The sequence below is a fragment of the Hyla sarda genome, chromosome 4 (genome assembly GCF_029499605.1).
Source record: "Hyla sarda isolate aHylSar1 chromosome 4, aHylSar1.hap1, whole genome shotgun sequence".
NCBI lineage: Eukaryota > Metazoa > Chordata > Amphibia > Anura > Hylidae > Hyla > Hyla sarda.
In genome coordinates, this window is record NC_079192.1 from 260,628,558 (window position 1) to 260,650,787 (window position 22,230).

At 40.4% G+C, this 22,230-nt stretch overlaps 1 protein-coding gene across 7 annotated transcripts in view; it reads right to left on the bottom strand.

The window, feature by feature from the left end:
* Nucleotides 1-22,230, bottom strand: part of SYT1 (synaptotagmin 1) — a 608,991-nt gene that overhangs the window by 127,597 nt on the left and 459,164 nt on the right. For all 7 annotated transcript variants that reach the window (XM_056574050.1, XM_056574051.1, XM_056574053.1 and 4 more), the window contains one exon: nt 6,731-6,898. In XM_056574050.1, coding sequence (XP_056430025.1) covers nt 6,731-6,898 — 168 coding nt within the window. The remainder of the gene's footprint in view (nt 1-6,730; nt 6,899-22,230) is intronic.

The following is a 22,230-nucleotide window of genomic DNA, read 5'->3' on the forward strand; positions in this document are numbered from 1 at the left end:
TATTAAAAAATCCCAATCCTTCCAATACTTATCAGCTGCTGTATACTACAGAGGAAGTTCTTTTCTTTTTGAATTTAATTTCTCTCTGACCACAGCGCTCTCTGCTGACACCTCTGTCCATGTCAGGAACTGTCCAGAGCAAGAGAAATTTGCTATGAGGATTTGCTTCTACTCTGGAAAGTTCCTAAAATGGACAGGGTGTCAGCAGAGAGCACTGTGGTCAGGCAAAAAGGAAATTCAAAAAGAAAAGAACTTCCTCTGTAGTATACAGCAGCTGATAAGTACTGGGAGGATTAAGATTTTTAAATAGAAGAAATTTACAAATCTGTTTAACTTTCTGTCACAATCACAACTTGATTTAAAAAAATAATAATAATGTTTTCCAGTGGAGAACCCCTTTAACTCCTTTCACTTCAAGTTTTTCTATACATGGTAGTCTATGTAATGTGGGGAAGTGCTGGGCCCACTAGAGCAAGAGATGCTCCTAAACAGTGTCTCTCCTATTTGGCACAGCTTTGCAGTCTGGAGCATGGAGGCGTCAAGCGGGACCCCCCTCTATGGTGATCATATGCTGTAATAGAACATATGGACTGGAGTTTTCTTGGTGAAATGACCTCTTCATAGATGAAAAGTTAAATAATCTATACTTTTCTCAGCCATTTGTCAATTTTATAGACTGGACATAGCATTCACATATGCCGACTTTCTTTAGCTCAGCTGGCAGTGCAGGAAAATGAGCAGGAAAAGCGATCTTAAAGATAATGGAGTGAATGTGAGTGAATAAAAAATGACCTTTACCGTGAATAGTCAAACATAATATACAACACAGTAAAAGCCTAATGGTGTAAGTGCACATAATAGAAAATAAGGCTTCATATACGAAGGCATTACATTTAAATGTATATCAGTAGAAAATGAATGGCATAAAACATATATATTAGCGTAAATGGTAACAATTTTAAACTATTTTATCAAAAAAGGTTCGAAGCTAGAATGAACGTTGACTGTACACGCTAGACAGCTTTTACATAGTTACATAGCTTGTAAGGTTGGAAAAAAAGACAAGAGTCTATCTAGTTCAACCTAAAACCCTACTGTGTTGATCTAGGGGAAGGCAAAAAAAAACATATGGCTGATGCCAATTCCTCCCTTCCCGACCCCAAAATGTCAATCAAAATAAATCCCTGGATCAATGTTCTATCCCCATTAATCTCGTGTCCATAACCTGTAATATTATTGTTTTCTAGAAAAACATCCAGGTCCCCCTTTGAATTTGATTATTGAGTCAGACATCACCATTCCCCCTGTCATGGTTCAGTTGAATGTTAATTTGACCAACAGCTTTCTCTCCCAACCACTTCCAAATACATGCATAGTCAGCCTGATAAGACATGCATGTGTTCTAAATGGGAAGAGGGTAACAAGTCTTACATCCCTTTTAAAACAAAATGATCATGCATGTCAAAATCCAACATTCCCAATCCCCCATACATTAGATAGCCAGTGGGTTATGTTCAAGTTAAGGACCATTGTACACATTATAGGGGACATTTATCATCGTTGCTTTGGTAAGCAAGTTCTGTAGGCATTGTTTTTATTTTGTTTTTTTTTGCTTTAGTTTTGCTTATGTATGGCACATTTATCATACTATCACGGGGGGGGGGGTGATGAATTTGGCTCACATAAGCAAAAACCAATAAATCACTTTTGAATACCATTTTTTTAGCACACATAAGCAAAAAACAATAAATGACTTCAGAACACCAATTTGAAGCAGCTTTGAAAAAAATGTGATATATATATATATATATATATATATATATATATGTGTGTATTTATGAAAAAAATGGTACCACTTTTTTCCCCCTAAATGTACTTACTCTTTTTTTATTTTTTTTACTTCTCATTTCAGATCTGTCATTCCTGTGGACTACTTTAGATTCAGAGGAGTACAGTGACCACTTTTTTTATGTTAATTAAAAGGTTAACGAGGGCTTGTAGGGGAGTGTTTTTTTGGAATACATTTTTTTACGTGTTTTTATTTATTTATTTGACAGGCTTAGTAGTGGAAGCCGTCTTATAGATGAAGTCCATTACTAAGCTGGGCTTAGTGTGAGCTACAAAAACAGCTAGCGCTAATCACCAGTTATTACCCCGGTACCCACCACCACAGGGGTGCTGGGAAGAAAACCAAGAAAAAAAGCTGGTCACCGACATAGTCCACCAAATCCAAAGGAGTCCACAGGATACACAGATCTGAAATGAGAAGAAAAAAAACACAAAAATTAGGTTCACCCGCCCGAACATCTCCCACGCCGCACGAATACAACTTTCAGCATGCCCTTACAATAAGGACATGCTGGAAGTTGTTGATGTGCGGTACGGGAAGTGTGGGGGCGAGTGACTGGCTTGTCACCTGCCCCCCGCATCAGGACTACAACTCTCAGCATGCCCTAACAGTAAGGGCATGCTGAGAGCTGTAGTTGTGCGGCAGGAACGGGTAACAAGCTTGTCACTTGCCTGCCCCACATAACTACTACTCCCAGCATGTCCTTACTGTAAGGGCATGCTTGGAGTTGTAGTCCTGCAGCAGGGGCAGGTAGCAAGCTTGTCACTTGCCTGCCCTGCACAACTACAACTCCCAGCATGTTCTTACTGTAAGGACATGCTGGGAGTTGTAGTCCTGCAGCGGGGGCAGGTGACAAGCTTGTCACTCGCCCACACCGCACAACTACAGCTCCCAGCATGCCCTTACTGTAAGGACATGCTGGGAGTTGTAGTTGTATGGTGTGGGCGAGTGACAAGCCTGTCACTTGCCCCTGCTGCAGGACTACAATTCCCAGCTTGTCCTTACAGTAAGGGCATGCTGGGAGTTGTAGTCATGTAATGCGGGCGGGGTGATAAGAAAATCACTGTAATTTCATATTTCCTGCCAGGTCCCGTGACACGGAACCCAGTGGGAAATTTGAAATTACTGTGAAATCCACGGCGCCGTAGCAAAGGGAGCCCGGGATGACATAACATTGCATCCACCCGGGACTCGCCCGGAGATGTGCAGGAGCCATCCCTGCCATCCCTCAGTACCGCAGCGCTGAAGGATGGCAGGGACGGCTCCTGAACATCTCCCGGCCCGGCTGCAGGAGTCCTGTGAGGCTGCAGAGTTATGCCAGCCCGGGCTCCTTATCACCGTGCTATGTTGCCCCCCCCCCCCTTTCCCCCCCCCGGGTTTTTTAAAATTTTTATTTCACCTCACGTGGCCGCACTCTGGTAGGCTCAGGTTCAGGCTGCAGGTCTTGGGGGCCTGCGGTGCCTGTAAAGCGATGAAAGCATGCCAAGTGACGATCCCTGATTCTCTTCTGCAATACAGCCACTTTCACCCACTGTGGCTGCAGGGAATGATATCCCTTTACGCCGCACAGAAGAGGGGCCGGCAGGGATCATAACTCGGCATGCTTTCAATGCTTTACAGGCACCACAGTCCCAGAAGATCCTCCACCGGGGAGAAAGGGGGTGAAAACCAGGGAGAAAGGGGAAGAAAAGCCGGGGAGAAAGGGTGAAAAAAGCCAGGAATAAAGGGGGAGAAAAGCCGGGGAGGAAGGGGGAGAAAGGGGGAGAAAAGCCGGGGAGGAAGGGGGGGAGAAAAGCCAGGGAGAAAGGGGGAGAAAGGGGAGAAAGGAGAGAAAGGGGGAGAAAAGCTGGGGAGGAAGGGGGAGAAAAGCTGGGGAGAAAGGGGGTGAAAAGCCGAGGAGAAAGGGGGAGAAAAGCCGGGGAGAAAGGGGGGTGAAAAGCTGGGGAGAAAGGGGGTGAAAAGCCGAAGAGGATTGGGGAAGAAAAGCCGGGGAGAAAGGGGGAGAGCTATGATAGGTGTCATCCCCCACCGCTGCATAGTTTTTTAATCCCTTATTGTATTATCAAAGCTCCCACCGGGTCCCGTGATTGGCTGCTTGGTCCCGGCCAATCACGGGACCCAGCTGGAATTGTGAATTTACAGTAGGGGATAGAAAAACTCTGCAGCGCTGTGGTATTTTAAAAGGAGCCCAGGCTGTCATCACTCTGCAGCCACTCGGGCTCCATCATATTTTCTTCCCACTACCCTTGCTTCTAATGATGGGTACACTGATTTACATCCTCCCGCTTGTCTCCCACCCGCCCACACTGCACATCTCATGCCGCACATCTCATGCCTGCTACAAGACTTCAACTCCCAGCATGCATGTATGGGCATGCTGGGAGTTGTAGTCTTGCAACAGGTAAAAGACAAATGGGAGATGTGCAGCGTGGGTATGTAAAGCAGTGTCCCCGTCTTTGTAAGGGTAGCGGGGAGAAAATGAGACGAAGCTTAGTTGGCTGCTGAGTGATGCCAGCCATGGGCTCCATTATAGGGTTGTAATATCATATTTCCCGTCGGAGCTGTGATCACAGCTGCCAGCGGGAAATATAAAATTTGCTCTCCAAAGCCGTTTTGTAAGCCAGGTCCAGGCTGGCTTACATTTACACTGTTTTGGAAGGGCTGTGACTTTTTGTGCGACTTTCACACTTGATAAAATCCTGACCACTGCAAAGTGAAAAATGAAATTCACTTTCGTAAGCTCATTTGCAGCTTTTTGCTTACAGCAAAAAATCACACACAAATTTGCTTAGGTGCTTATGTGACTTTTTGTGCGACTTTTGTAAGCCAAAAAAAGAGCTCTAAATCCCTTGCTAAATGTCCCCCTATATGCAAAAGTCCAAAGTGGATACAGCACCAAATAGCTGAGGACTCAAGCTAGTAGATGGAATGAGACTTTATTTGCTATCCATGTGCAACGTTTCGGCAATAAACTGCCTTTTTCAAGCTTAAAAAAGGCAGTTTGTTGCCGAAACGTTGCACATGGATAGCAAATAAAGTCTCATTCCATCTACTAGCTTGAGTCCTCAGCTATTTGGTGCTGTATCCACTTTGGACTTTTGCATGCCTTTCCGGGTTGGCATTCCCGGATGATTACTTGCACACGCTGATTGGATCGGTGCAGTCTCTCCTCTTTACCTATTGTCCCCCTATATGGTTAGCCAGTCCCGCCAAAATCAGCAGCTTCAGCCAACATTATTAAATGTGAATGACTGACATTAGAAGTCAAAACAGAAAAGAAAGCAATCCATTATTTCCTATATAAAGTAGCTATTATTGTTTTAGTTTTTGTTATGCTGATTATTATTATTATTAATATATATATATATATATATATATATACCGGTATATATATATATATATATATATATATATATATATATATATATATATTTTTTTTTTAACTGTTACATTTACCAGGGCTTTGGTTGTCTTGTAAATGAATCATAAGGTTGTTAAGGGTAAATAGTTATTTCTTTTTCCATCCCTTTTCTTTGAGTATTGATCAGAAACTATAAAGCCAATTAAAACAAGAGGGAAATGATGGAACTAGGTTGACATACTTTACAGGAGAAAAATATAATATAAAACATTATTCTAAGAGTCTGATTTGTCAAACAGTTGAATATCTGGGCAGTTTGATGAAGCAAGTCCATAAATAAAATAACACAGTGTGAAGTCTTAGTTTCTCAAACAGCAGAAATATCACCTTATGATTAATTTACACTAAAGGATGTCTTTTTGTTTAACCAATATAGCAAAAGCAAACAAAAAGATATTGGAGTTGGAAAAAAACATTACTGGGTGAAAAAAATTAAAGGAAAATCCGTAAGCCAAAAAAGCTTTTAGATTTTTGATTTAACTGTGGTGTTTCTATGTCAATTAATTTCTCATTAGCAAACAATAATGAATGAAGAAAATACAAATACTATCAATAGCCTTAGAACAGATGACACATGAGATCACAAGAAGTACGGTAATAAGAAGTGGTGTACAATGTTTCTTCTATTGCAGAATTATTGAAATGCTGCCTGAGGGTTTACAACAAAGATGTTTTTTACATGTGCCCAGGCTGTGTGACAACATAAAAAGCCTATACTTACCTCCGTTGGCACCTGGTTTCTGGTGAACTTTTCCAGAGCTGCTGATGGCCCATCACATTGCAGCGAGGTGAGACACCGCTGTAGTCAGTGACTGACTGAGCAGCAATGTGACATGTTGTCTGCAGCTCTGGGAAGCAAAGTTCACCAGAGACCATGCAGCATGATAATGAGGCTGCGAGGGAGGCAGGTATTGGCTTATTCATGTTCTAACACAGCCCGGGCACATTTCTGTAAAAAAAAAAAAAAGGTGGCTAACCCCTTTAAATTTTAAGTGTGTGTTAGGCTTTCTCCACGCTGAGGAATTTAATGTTGATTCTGCTGCAGATTCTGTATTGAAATATTCTTGAAAACCGCATGAAGTCCATGTTCTACTGATCTTCATGGGAAATCTACTGCAAAGTTTACACTTTTTATGCAGATTTTTTCAAGTGAATTTGAAATTTGCATCAAGAACTGACATGTTTATTCTTAGGCTGGGTTCACACTATATAAATGTTGGTGCATATTTTTTTTTACGAGTCAATGTAAAAAACAATAAGCGCTGAAAATGTTATATTGTCTGAACCCAGCCTTAATTATTTTTTTTTCTCATTTACAGAAATGTAGAATATTAACACCAAAAAACATTTTTCTAAAATCATGTCAAAACAATGTTAAAAAAACACAGATTTTTAGAATCTATAATCTGCTCTGTGTGAACATTTGCTTACTCACATCAAAATAATTGAAGTTGTCTTACCTCTTCTTTTTCAGCACTAATAAGATCTCGCCACTCTTCTGTTACATGACCAAAGTCAACAGTGTTCATGGGCACCTTCACCTCTCCGATAACGTCATGCTTAGAGAATCGATCAAAATCATAGACAGTCAACACTAATGTCTTCCCACCTAACTCTGCATAGGGCACCTGTAAGAAAGCAGAAACATTGGAAATATATTGTAAATAAATATGTATAATGAACCCTGGATCACCCGTAATCAGCCTATCATTCGAATAAGGGGGTGTTCAGATTTAACAATCTCTTTAATGCATATCTGCATTCAGAAGGTTTTTAAAAACTTGGTTTTGTCAGTTGAACCCTTCAGAGTGGTAGCTAGGTAATTTTAGTGCTCTCATTGCTGTTATCAATCACCAGAGCACCCCCTCCATGGTATATAGCTATATTGCATTCTCTCCATTTTAGGGAATGGTACCAGAGCTAGACTGTTTAGCAGCCATTATTTCTCTTACTTGTCTGGCTAATCACAGAACAGAAGTAGAAAGGAGAAATCACAGCACTGGCAGTTTAAAAAAATCACCTTTATTCCATCTTCTTTTAAAAACATGATACAAAATCATTGTGCGGTGCAGCAACCAAGGGGGAAGACCATGGTGAGTTGTTCCTCCTACTGATCTGACATGTTTCTGCCCTACTGGGCCTTAGTAATAAATTAGGGCTATGACTAAGGCCTGGTAGATCAGTAACATGTCAGATCCGTAGGAGGAACAACTCACCATGGTCTTGCCCTATGTTTGCTGCACCACGCTTTGATTTTGTATCATGATTTTAAAAGAAGATGGAATAAAGGTGATTTTTTTTAACTGCCAGTGCTGTGATTTCCCTTTTTTTTGCTTTTGGATTCTGCCAGCTAATGGTTACAGAGTACCATATTCACATTCATGGGAGAGGTGAGCAAACCCTTTTTTTTTTTTGCTAATTACAGAACAGCACCTACTCCCCCTGTTATGCCAGGACATAGTGTTTATTAAAGTGCACTGAACTGAACAGATGGGCAATGTGCTGGGTATGATTTACACAGTACAGTGGTTTAGATGGTATGTGAGCAGAAAGGAAATAAAAAGCAGCAGCACATAAAAGTAGGGGTTACACTAAGCACTGAACTGTTGCTGATGGTGATGACAAGCCTGCAGACTAAAGCAAGGGAGAAATAATACTCAGGAGGCATTACTATGGACATACAGTAGTATTTACACAAGGAACAGCTGCCCAGAACAGGGGTTCAGAGATGAGCGGGAAGCCTTGAAATACTTTTTTTAGGCCCTAGCAACAGACAAGTGGATGGCAGATTGTGAAGGGTAGTGAAGGGTAGTGAGACATATAGTGACCAAGACTAAAGGTCTTCTCTTCTGTTGTAAGAAGAAATTTTTGGTAAATTAGGTGGTCTTCAAAAATTTTAGAAATCACATAGGCTATCACATGGAGTAGATGGTGACCTTGTAACTACTGAATTTCTCTTCAGAATAAATGCGTATATGAATCTACCAATAGATTTTGGTATACGTCATTGAAACAGACTATTCTAGCTTTTGTATCAAAGCTTATTCTCCTAGCTTTGATACAAGAGAATGTAATACCATTAAAACGATACTTTCTTTGCTTGATTATCAGAAATGTATATGAAAAGTTCAATTACACGCATTGCCTTAACTAATTTTGATCTATAGATGATATAGATAAGATAAACACCTTATCAGAGCTTAACCCCTTAGGGACGCAGCCCATTTTCACCTTAAGGACTCAGCCCTTTTTTTTTCAATTCTGACCACTGTCACTTAATGCATTAATAACTCTGGGATGCTTTCACTTTTCATTCTGATTCCAATTTTTTTTTTCCATGACATATTCTACTTTATGTTAGTGGTAAATTTTCACCAATACATGCATCATTTCTTGGTGAAAAATTCAAAAATTTGATGAAAAATTTGAAAATGTTGAATTTTTTTTTTACTTCGAAACTCTCTGCTTATAAGGAAAATGGATGCCCCAAATAAATTATATATTGATTCACATATGCAATATGTCTACTTTATGTTGGCATCATAAGGTTGATATGCTTTTACTTTTTGAAGACATTAGAGGACTTTTTCCAATTTTTCACGTAAATTTCAAAATCTGAATTTTTCTGGGACCAGTTCAGTTTGAAGTGGATTTGAGTGGCCTTCATATTAGAAATACCCCATAAATGACCCCATTATTGAAACTCTACCCCTCAAAGTATTCAAAATTACATTCAAAACGTTTATGAACCCTTTAGGTGTTTCACAGGAATAGCAGCAAAGTAAAGGAGAAAATTCAAAATCTTCATTTTTTACACTCGCATGTTCTTGTAGAGCCATTTTTCTAATTTTTACAAGGGATAAAAGGAGAGAAATCATACCAAAATGTGTAACCCAATTTCTCTTGAGTAAGGAAATACCTCATGTGTTAACGTAAAGTGCTCTGTAGGTGCACTAGAGGGCTCAGAAGGGAAGGAGCGACAATGGGATTTTGGAGAGTGAATTTTGCTGTAATGATTTTTGGGGGGCATATTGCATTTAGGAAGCCCCTATGGTGCCAGAACAGCATCAAAAAAACTCATGGCACACTATTTTGGAAACTACACCCCTCAAGGAACGTAACAAGGGATACAGTGACCCTTTACACCCCCTTAGGTGTTTGACGACTTTTCATTAAAGTCGGATGTGTAAATGAAATAGGGGTAATAGGAGAAAAAGCCACCCAAAATTTGTAACCCCATTTGTTCTGAGTATGGAAATACTCCATATGTGGATGTAAAGTGCCCTGCGGGTGAACTACAATGCTCAGAAGAGAAGATGCGCCATTGAGCTTTTGGAGAGAGAATTTGTTTGGAATGGAAGTCGGGGGCCATGTGCATTTACAAAGCCCCAATGGTGCCAGAACAGTGGTCCCCCCCCCACATGTGACCCCGTTTTGGAAACTACACCCCTGCACTGACAGAATGTGCATGCTGGGAGTTGTAGTTTTGCAATAGCTGGAGGCACACTGGTTGGAAAACTGGCCCTCCAGAAGTTGCTAGGCAACATCGCCGCTGCTGCCGCACCACGAGACCTACCACCACTGCACCAGGGACCTCCTGCCACCGATGGTAAGGGACCTCCGCAGGCACCTTTTGCAGGACAGTTCCCCCGCTCCGCCCCCGGACTACCACGGGTGGGCAGGGCGGGGCAAATGAACTTTAACCCCTCGCCCCAGATCTGCTATTGGTCAGTTGCTTCTGATCGACCAATAGCAGAGAAAGGAGAGGTGGCACCCCTGCCACCTTAATCCTATCCCTTCAGGGGGGTTGGGGGTGTCTTGGACAGCCCCATTCCCCCTTATTTTCTGGGTCCACGGAGACTCGTGAATCACTGGTCTAATCTGGCCCCCCGAGGCGTTGTCATGGGATGCCTGCTGAATGATTTCAGGTGAATGACCGGTCTGGTCCCCGCCCAGCGAGAGGCAGGGACCAAAATTCACACCGGCGTACCTGTATGCCTGGGTCCTTAAGGACTGGGGATGCAGGGCATACCAAGTGGTTAACCCCTTAAGGACTCAGCCCATTTTGGCCTTAAGGACTCAGACAATTTAATTTTTACGTTTTCATTTTTTCCTCCTCGCCTTCTAAAAAGAGGGCTTGTTTTTTGCGCAACCAGTTTTCCTTTGTAATGACATAACTCATTATATTATAAAATGTATGGCGCAACCAAAAAACACTATTTTTGTGGGGAAATTAAAACGAAAAACGCAATTTTGCTAATTTTGGAAGGTTTTGTTTTCACGCCGTACAATGTATGGTAAAAATGACATGTGTTCTTTATTCTGAGGGTCAATACGATTAAAATGATACCCATTATTACATACTTTTATATTATTGTTGCGCTTAAAAAAAATCACAAACTTTTTAACCAAATTAGTACGTTTATAATCCCTTTATTTTGATGACCTCTAACTTTTTTATTTTTCCGTATAAGCGGTGGTATGGGGGCTCATTTTTTGCGGCATGATCTGTACTTTTTTTTGATACCACATTTGCATATTAAAAAACTTGTAATTAATTTTTTATAATTTTTTTTTTTAATAAAATGTATTAAAAAAGTAGGAATTTTTTTTTTTTTCGTTCACGCCGTTCACCGTACGGGATCATTAGCATTTTATTTTAATAGTTCGGACATTTACGCACGCGGCAATACCAAATATGTCTATAAAAAAATGTTTACGCTTTTTGGGGGTAAAATAGGAAAAAACGGACGTTTAACTTTTTTATTGGGGGAGGGGATTTTTCACTTTTTTTTAACTTTTACTTTTACATTTTTTTTTTACACTTGAATAGTCCCTATAGGGACTATTCAATTTGCTAATACTGATCTGTTCTATATATAGGACATAGAACAGATCAGTGTTTTCGGTGATCTTCTGCTCTGGTCTGCTCGATCACAGACCAGAGCAGGAGACGCCGGGAGCCGAACGGAGGAAGGAGAGGGGACCTCCGTGCGGCGTTATGAATGACCAGATCCCCGCAGCAGCGCTACGGGCGATCCGATCATTCATTCAAATCGCGCACTGCCGCAGATGCCGGGATCTGTATTGATCCCGGCACCTGAGGGGTTAATGGCGGACGCCCGCGAGATCGCGGGCGTCGGCCATTGCCGGCGGGTCCCTGGCTGCGATCAGCAGCCGGGATCAGCCGCGCATGACAAGGGCATCGCTCCGATGCCCGCGGTTATGCACAGGACGTAAATGTACGTCCTGGTGCGTTAAGTACCACCTCACCAGGACGTACATTTACGCCCTGCGTCCTTAAGGGGTTAAAGGGGTACTCCGATGGAAAACTTTTTTTTCCCCTAAAATCAACTGGTGTCAGAAAGTTAAATAGACTTGTAAATTACTTCTATTAAAAATTCTTAATCCTTCCAGTACTTATTAGCAGCTGTATACTACAGAGGAAATTATTTTCGGATTTCTTTTCTGTCATTACCACAGTGCTCTCTGCTGACTCCTCTGTCCATTTTAGGAACTGTCCAGAGCAGCATATGTTTGCTGTGGGGATTTTCTCCTGCTCTAGACAGTTCCTGACATGGACAGTGGTGTCAGCAGAGAGCACTGTGGTCGTGACAGAAAAGAAATCCAAAAAGAAAAGAATTTCCTCTGTAGTATACAGCCGCTAAAGTACTGGAAGGATTAAGATTTTTTAATAGAAGTAATTTACAAATCTGTTTAACTTTCTGGCACCAGTTGAAAAGTTTTCCACCAGAGTACCCCTTTAAACTAAATGTGATAAGTAAGGTGTTAGTTTAATTTATTTCCTGTTTTCCATGATACATTGACATGGTAAGGTTTGAGGGACTAGAAATTACATAGACACCTATTCATTTATTAAGTTATGTATTGCTGCAGGAAAATGATCTTCTCTGTCATTTCCCCAGTAGTAGATTACTGGAGGTGCAACCAACAGGACCATAGAGAGAGATTGTCTAATGAGGTTCTTGGCAGGACAGGCTTCATCCACAGTTGGGTATCCACATGAAGTGTCTAGCTCTGTCTAATATGATAACATTTTATTATTTCAGCTATATCCAGGCTTACATTTACATCTTCTAAGCCCACTTTAAACTATATTTTTTTAGATAAAAGCCTTTGCACACACTAGATAAGCTGGTTTGGCTACCTTTCAAAATGCAATCCAAATTTTATAATAAAAAAAAAATGATGTCCCTGATGAATGCACAATATATATTGAGTTTTGGGAATGACCTGATTCTGGACTGCAGAGAACCTTGGCATTTTACCTTGTTTTTAACTTGGAAAAAACACATTGTTTATTTCATACATTTGCAGCTTTAATCAATTACCATACATAATTACATTGCTTTTGCAGTGTCAAAGTCAGCGATAGAGGTGACTTCGGTGAAGCTTATTTGTATGCAAAAATGTTTAAAGCAAACATGATCAAAGCTTCAGCACTGACAACAATGCTGAGGAAAATAATACAATTTATTTAGCCAAATTACTTGGATTTTTTGTAATCCTTGAGGTTATCTGGCCATAAGAAATATTGCTAGGGCACCTTACTGAGGTACGGCTTGCATAATGGTTTTAAAAATGCACTTTTATGACAGAAAATTGGTCGTGCAGCTATACTGTATATGTGTCTGTTATATTTAGTTCCAAGTTCTTCACATCCAGTTCTAATGGGATTCAAATCTCTTCCCAATTGTGCTGGAGATTACTATTCTATAGCAATACTAAATATTTGCTGTTTTTATTAGGATATGAATGTTTTCTAGAATACTGGTAAGATATTCTCATAAAAGCCAAGATACCATTTCAAGCAGATTTGTATACATTGGACACATAATTTTTATTATTTTTCTTTTCCATGTTACCCAGTGTAATTTATAGAGATTAAAAGGCAGGTGGGAATGTTTCATTCCATAGATAGGAAGATAGGTTTATGGCCTCATGCAAATGGCATGTATACAGAGGCTGGATGGAGGACAAAGAGTGCCTGTTTGTGTACAAGAAAAGATCTATTTATTAAGCAGGGTATAGAGAAGATACCCTGGATTGCCCTTGTGACTCAGAGCCTTGTGCTGTTTCAGAGCTTGTCTCTGTTTCTTGCAGACCAAGGTTTAAGTAACATGAATGTGGAAATTTTACTGAGAATGGAATTTCATATACTTGTCTTAAAGGAGTACTCTATTGCCCCAGCGTTCGGCCTGCGCTGGGGCAATAGAGTACCCCTTTAAGACAAGTATATGAAACTAAAGTTTCATATACTTGTCTTCAAGTAGATTTCAACTAAAGTTTTAGTGAATCCATGTAACAATGGGAGGCTACATTCCCTTTCGCTAAGTGCCTCTTACTCTTTGCTAAGCTCCACCCACTTGGCAAGCACAGTATAAGGGTACGTTCACATGGGTGGATTTATTTGCAAGTTTCCCGCTGCGTATTTGAAAGGGGGCAGTCTCTTTGTGGCTGTCTGCAGCAGATTCTATTGACTTCAACGGGGCTTGCGGCGGATTTTTCGCAGCAGAAAAGAGCCCGCCCCTTTTAGATACGCAGCGGGAAACCCGCAAATAAATCCACCATGTTAACGTACCCTAAAGCTGCAAAAAAGATGCAAATTTTTGTGCGAAATAGGGCTTGGACAAAAAGGTGCAACTTTTTGACACCAAAACATTGGCGTGCTTAGCTGATAAATTCGTCCGTTTGAACTTATGTGACACTTTTCTATCCCATTATTAGATATTTAGGTCACTTTTCTAAGCCTGCTTTATCGTTCTGAATTTCATTAGTCACACAGTTGTTTATTAAATATTTATTCTATTGAAGACAGGGAATTTCGTATATACATAGCAAGCAAGAAATACTGTAGCGCCACCGTATCTTCAAAAGCAGAAACAGCTACATAGAGCTGGTACTGTCAAAACATTCGAACAGTTTAGTGAACAATAAAGCACTACTTAGCATTTTCTGCATTTGAAGATTTGGCGGTGCAGTATTTCTTGCTTGCTATTGAAAATGCTGGAACCCTTGAGGTCTTGGCCTAATCTACAATTTCCTTTGTCAGTGAAGAGCGGAAAAATATTGCAAATGTTTTACACAAACTTCATGTTGCTCAAACTCTCACTTGGCCTCAAAACTTTTGCACAAAACCGAGTTTGCACAAATCTCTTGCCATTCTGCATTGGTAAACTAAATGATAACTTCCACTTTGTGTACACTGGATTGTATGAGGCAGGAACTTCTATTTAAAAGCCTTCACGGGTGGTGTTGCTTTATTTGAGATTGAGTTTTGTAGTTAAATGGTGTTCATGTTTAGCTTACATCGGTTTATGTCCTGAAATGTGCATATAAATTAGGAAATGCTGTTAATGTTGATTGCACCATATGTTATGATATCATTGCAGCTAATGGAATGACTCATTTGGGATGACTCATCTCTAAACGGAGAATCTAATAATAATCTTCTATTATTTGTATTTATGCTGCTTTGTTGTTTTTTGGCTGTCCTCCATGTATCTCTTGCAGACTGAAAACCTGAGTATTTGTCTGAATGAACACTTGTAATATACAACACTGAAAGGATACTTCACATTTACGTATTTTGGAAACAAAATATAACCTTTTCCTGTCTTTTGGATAAAAAAAAAAATTGACTTACTAATGACCAAACTATTACTTGTGAATGAAGATGAGCAACATTTTTAAAAGTTTGGGTCTGCTGGTCGAACTAAGGCAAAAAGTTCTGGTTCTTAAAAGTTCTTTCCGATCCTATACTTTACCAATAGCAAAAAGCTTGTATGTAACACTGGCTTTGGCCACGAAGGCCCTGTAAACACTGGTAGATAATCTAGGAGTATATCTAGGTACTTCTAAGCTGTTTTTAAAGCAAAGATATTTTCAACATTATGGAAACATGTGTAGCGATGGGTAAACGGATGGTACCTGGTGGTAACTAACAGGTTGAATAAAAACACGATGCACTAGATGTACTTTTATGCTTTTCCCTTTTTGAAAAACAGATGTCTGCTGGTGTTTATATGCATACAGAGGTATCGAAAGAAGCAATGACTTTTTTCATGTGCTCCAAAAATTATCTATATTTTCAAATATAATGCTTTATTACTCGTGTGTCCCTCACAGAGATCTTCACCTAACACCTCTATCTCTGCTGCTGAAGTTATGTATATCGGATTTTCTAGTGGCTTCCACATCACCCCTTTACTACCTCCCGATTGGCTGGGAGAATTTGTTTAAAATTATAGTATTCTTATAATGGGATTATGGTATTCTATGAGGACATGTCATTATTCCTTCTTTTTCTTTTTGCTGTGTGACTGATGTTATTTAAACAGGTTCTGCAGAACTTAACAGCCCCAAAGTTTTAACTGAACTATTAGTTCTGACAAAACTGGGGTTCTATGGGTTTGGTTCACTCATCTGTTTGTGAACTGTCTAGAAAGAGTAAATATACTAGATAATTTCACTTTATCTGTAACCAAAAAAGACTTCAGGTCCTTTCCAGGCCACAAAGCAGTGGAATCCTGAAGTCTGACTGACATGTAACCATTATTTGTTAATTAGATAATCTGATACTAAATTTCAACTCTCAGCTAAATATTCCTGTGCTATATGCAGCCAAGTAGTGAATTACAAATTGTCTGCTAGAATAGGCAGACATTAGTTGACCTTTTGAACAGTCAGTGGATTGCTGGTCATTCTTTTTGTGTGGAAAAAGCTAAATGTCAGTGTCAAAACGGATGTCTTTTAAATAATGAGCACTAAATCCTAAAATATTTGTGGAAAAACATCTTTGTTTTCAATACATATTTTGAAAATAATTGGCTGGAAACCCCTGTTAATTTAGAGCACGTCCGTATAGTCGATGATCTTGACCTTTCAATGTGTTTCATAAGTGGTAATCAGTCCAGACAATATGGGGACAACCTGATGTGTCGTATCTTTAAATAAATAACTTCAACGGATCGTCCATGCTTTATGGCTGCAGGTATTTCTGAATCTGAATTGATACAACAAAATGACATTGTTACGCCGAGCGCTCCGGGTCCCCGCTCCTCCCCGGAGCGCTCGCAGCATCCTCGCAATTGCAGCGCCCCGGTCAGACCTGCTGACCGGGTGCGCTGCAATATCTCTCTCAGCCGGGATGCGATTCGCGATGCGGGAGGCGCCCGCTCGCGATGCGCATCCCGGCTCCCATACCTGACTCGTTTCCCGTCTGTCTTGTCCCGGCGCGCGCGGCCCCGCTCCTTAGGGCGCGCGCGCGCCGGGTCTCTGCAATTTAAAGGGCCACTGCGCCACTGATTGGCGCAGCAGGCTTAATCAGTGTGTTCACCTGTGCACTCCCTACTTATACCTCACTTCCCCTGCACTCCCTCGCCGGATCTTGTTGCCATTGTGCCAGTGAAAGCGTTTCCTTGTGTGTTCCTAGCCTGTGTTCCAGACCTCCTGCCGTTGCCCCTGACTACGATCCTTGCTGCCTGCCCTGACCTTCTGCTACGTCCAACCTTGCTCTTGTCTACTCCCTTGTACCGCGCCTATCTTCAGCAGTCAGAGAGGTTGAGCCGTTGCTGATGGATACGACCTGGTTGCTACCGCCGCTGCAAGACCATGCCGCTTTGCGGTGGGCTCTGGTGAATACCAGTAGCAACTTAGAACCGGTCCACCAACACGGTCCACGCCAATCCCTCTCTGGCACAGAGGATCCACCTCCAGCCAGCCGAATCGTGACAGACATACAGTCTATAATATACTGCGGGGAAATTGCTTTTATCTGCCACTTGACAATCTAGAAAGTGTAAGACCGGATTCACATAGTGTCTTTTCTGCGTTTTTGCTTTTTCTTTTTTTTTCCTTTGTGTGGAAATAGCATTTTTTCTCCTTTGGCAGTTTTTCCTGTCCCTATGTCCACCTCTTTTTTTTACTCTTTATTAAAAAAATAAAATAAAAAAATAACAGAAACGCCAAGATTTCATTAAAAACACCATAGTCACCAAAGTTTATAAACTATTCTATGCAATCTGATTCATTATGGTTATTAACTATAAAATGGTGGAAGTCTTTTATTGGAGAAACATTAATCTTTGAAGAAAAAGTAATGCATATCACTGGTTATTTTTAGCTTGTCATAGTAGAAATTCTGCTACATTTCTGATATTATGAAAAAGGCTTACGGAATCATCACTGTGCAAATTCTCCTGCTAAAAGCCTAAGGCTCTGTCGACATCATGAAAAATCTCTATTTCCAGAAGATTGGAAAAAATAGATGCATGCCAAAAGCTTCCTTAATTGGCATATGTGCAGTCTATTATAGTTTTAAAAAAAACACTGAACTACACTTTGTATAGGTGCCAGGAGCATTACCCCATACTTATATATTTGAGGGAATTTTTGTGTTAAAATGCTGCAAATTTCGCATTAGTGCAAAAATATGCAACTTTTTTAGGGGTTGAAGCCATGACAGAACTTCAAGAGGGCAGAGCCTCCATAGCCTAGAAGGTTTATTATAGTTCACACGAGTAATTTGCATGAACTAAAGCGGAAATCTACACTAGTTTAGAGCTAGCATAAATTCCTACATGCCACAGCTACAATAGCAGCAAGATTTTGCTAAATACCATTGTGTAAAACGCTGGTCTTAGTAAATCCCCTGCCACCTTGTGTATACAAAGCATGGTGTGAACAGTGTCCATGACTTGCTTGAGAGATAGTAAGGGTCATTTATCAATAGTGTTACTTGTTTGTTACTTGTGTGATACAAACTGTATTTTCAACCATGCCACAGGATTGTCTTTGGCTGGATTCAAATGGCGTGCACCGGAGGGAAACTGATGCTAGAACTGATCCCATTCATTTCAATGGGACAGTTCACAATGATCCAGCATCTCAATTTTGACACCAGATGGTTGGACACGCTGGAGGGCACCGGACAGGGGATTTGGTGCAGGAGCAAAATTCTACATCAGTTGGATACAATGTTTTTTTGGCCTTTTTGGATTTTTTGGCTTTGGCTTTAATACTGGAGATTGCACGCAATGAAGAATATTTCATACATGCATTACTTTGAAAGGCATTCATATTTCTGAACATGTAAATATTTGAAAAATGAATGGCTGTTAGATTTAGAATCTTAGAATCACTTTTCAAAGTGCATGGAAATATCAGCATTTGGTGGAAGTGAAGCAGTAGATTGCAAAAAATAATTTCATTAAATCTAGAAGCGTAAATAGACAAAATAAATAAGGTAGCTCTACAATAGGAGAAAATAGGACAAACAGTATTTATCTACAACACCAGCAGGTGTGTACTTTAGGCTGGCCTTTCACAGTATCTCAGCCCTTAAGACTTTAACAGGAACAAAATGGTACACCACTTAGATGTACGTATGTGGTATGCACTTATGAGGGGAGGACAATGCACTCCAGTACACTTAAAGCAGTATTTGTCTACAACATCAGCAGGTGTGCACTTTTGGCTGGCCTTTCACAATATCTAGGCCCTCAACACTTTACCAGGAAGAAAATGGTACAAAACGTAGATGTACGAATGTGGTATGCACTTATGAGGGGAGGACAATGCGCTCCAGTATGCTTAAAACTGTATTTGTCTACAACACCAGCAGGTGTGTACTTTTGCCTGGCTTTTCACAGTATCTAGGCCATTATGACTTTAACAGGAACAAAATGGTTCACCACTTAGATGTACGAACAGGTTACACTTAATAGAGGACAATATGCTTTTAGTGCTCTGCTCTCCCTAACTGGCTGGCTACTATTAGCTTTTCAATTGTTGTACACTCCAGTGCTGCAGCACACAGTCACTGTGTACTACACCATTGCCCTTCTCTCTCAATCTCACTCCCTTCCCTATCAGTTGTTCTAGGCTGGATTTGGGCTTGAGGTGAATCGCTGCTGTAAAAATGCTTTTCTTTGCAACACATACTGCTCTCTGTCCCTCTCTCTCTGCAATAGGACACTGATGTGACTGGGAGGTGAATTGCTGCTGTAAAAATGCTTTCTGTGCAACACACACTGCTTTCTGTCCCCCTCTCTCTGTAATAGAACACTGATGTGACTGGCCGCATGCTGCATGCTGCATGCTGCGTGTGAAACAGGGTCATCCTGTCTACCCTTCTTCCCGCCTTCCCAGCGTTCCTTGCCCCATGTCCTCACATGTGGATCTGCCATTTTAGATGCCCTGGAGGCTGAACCACACTAAATGGAGTTTAATAAAATGATTTGCGTAATCGAATCACAGTGATATTCGCATTAGTTGTGAATGGAATTTTTCCTGAAATTCGTAACACATTCAGTTTCGTCACTCGATTCGCTCACACAGCGATCTCTTCTCTCTAGGCTTGCCGGTGACAGTGGATCACTAACCATTACAGGCGATACCACTATACGGCTGGAACCATAGTCGGAGAAGTGTGAGAGTGCCGCAAGACCGAACATCAGGATCGGTAAGCAGTGCACAGCATGTACCGTTTTCCCTTACAGGTTTCCTGCATAGGTTACCATTGTACCACCAACGGATATACAATATCAAATAGAACATACCATCTACAGTATGGTGCATAGCACCTATTACCTTTTTTCCACTACAGGATTCCACTATACCACCAACAGATCCACAACATCTAATTGTAACATCAGCTTTAAAGGAGTACTCCGGTCCTAATACATCTTATCCCCTATCAAAAGGATAGGGGATAAGATGTATGATCGCGGGGGTCGCAGGGGGGGGAAGGGGTTGGGAAGGGGGCGGAGGTTATTCGACGCAATGGAAGATGGCAGAAAGTCGCTGAAGGTCTCAGTAGATGACATTCATGGCACCGGATATTCAACAGAGAAGATGTGGACTATACGTAACACTCATTGGCGTAACTATAAAAAAAATATAAAAGACAAATTAAAATCAAGGGAATGTTAAAATAACAAAAACAAAACGGTCTAAACGGTCAAAGAAGGGCAGTGAATGTCCAAAGTCCAGATCCACTGGCTCTCCCTCTGGGACAATATTTTACCTATATTGCCCCCACATAGGCCAAGTTCAACACTATCGATGCCTCTAACTTTCAAGAGAGATGGGTTACTAATGTGATGCTTACAAAAATGACATGGTACAGATTTAAGATTACCTATATCCTCAGAGGATTTAGCCATCCTTATATCCAGGACATGCTCTCTTACTCGTTCCTTCAGAGCTCTTGTAGTGTCCAACGTGGATTTTTGGCCAAGGGCAGGTTGCATGATAGATTACGGCTTTGGTTTCACAGTTAATAACTTTCTGGTCAGGAGGTCAGGAAATCTTAAAGATCTACTCGTGAAGAGTGAGTACAAAACACTGTGCACCCCTGGTATTTTGGGGTCAAAAGGCCCCAAAAAAGGATGTACACCATGTGGGCATTGCTTTGCATGACCAAACATTGTATAAACTGACACATTCTCTAACTCCTCAGGTACTAGAACCTTCACCATCCGGAAAGCTATTAACTGTGAAACCAAAGCTGTAATCTATTATGCAACCTGACCTTGTCCAAAAATGTATGTGGGACTTACTACAAGAGCTCTGAAGGTACGAGTAAGAGAGCATGTCCAGGATATAAGGATGGCTGCATCCTCTGAAGATATAGATAATCTTAAATCTGTACCACGTCATTTTCGTAAGCATCATAGTAGTGACCCATATCTCTTGAAAGTTAGAGGTATCGATAGTGTTGAACTTGGCCTATGTGGGGGCAATATAGGTAAAATATTGTCAGTGGATCTGGACTTTAGACACTCACTGCCCTTGAGGTTTAAATAACAAATTGCCTTTTGCCCCGTTTCTTTGACCGTTTAGTCCTCTAGTAGGTTGCTTTTATTGTTTTAACATTCCCTTGATTTTAATTTGTCTTTTATATTTTTTTTTCATAGTTACTCCAATGAGTGTTACGTATAGTCCACATCTCTGTTGAATATCCGGTGTCATGGATGTCATCTACTAAGACCTTCAGCGACCTTCTGCCATCTTCCATCTTGAATCAATTAACCTTCCCCCACCCCCTTCCCCTTTCCCCTCCCTTCCTTTCCCCCTCATTTTTATTATTTTCAAAGTATTTTAGTGTATAGTGGTATGCGCATATGTAATGCACTCCACCAAAATTCATAGGTGGTCGTTATAGGTACATTGTTTCATATTTTATATTTATTTTCATATATATATATATATATATATATATATATATATATATATATATATACATATACATATATATATATATATATATATATATATATATTGTTTTCCATCACCATATGATTTTCAATTATGTGTTTCATTTACATTCACTTCGCACTAACACTTTACTTAGTATTATGTCATGTCCCCACACTTGTTATGCACTTGTTATATTGTGGTCATATATGTGTATGCATATATCATGTGTGCAATAAACATATATATGTCTGAATATATATATTTTGCACTTGCCACTTTATATTATATATTTTTTATACCACCACCAATAGTATATAACTGCACTTGTATAAATCATTAGGATTTTCTTTTTCACTTTTGCAACATCAATTAGTTAATTAATTAATTATTACTATATGACACAATGTTTCTGCTCTTTCTGCATTACTTATATATTATATATTATTAAAGCGTACCTGTCATAGTGCAAAAAAAAAAGTGATATGTTACTCAGGACCCAATCCTGATTATGTGCATATAATTTTTATGTGTCTCAGACCTATATATCCAGAGATATAAGCATTTATCTGCTGGTGAGTTACTTTTTCATTGTGCAGGCTGGAGGGGGCGTGTCAGTCTGTCTCCCTCACAGGAGCAAGCCTGTGCAGTCAGCCAATCAGTACTCTCTACTCTGTAACCCTTTCCTCTCTGGTTTTATGCTGTGTCATGTTACACAGAGAAAGATACTTGGAGCTTG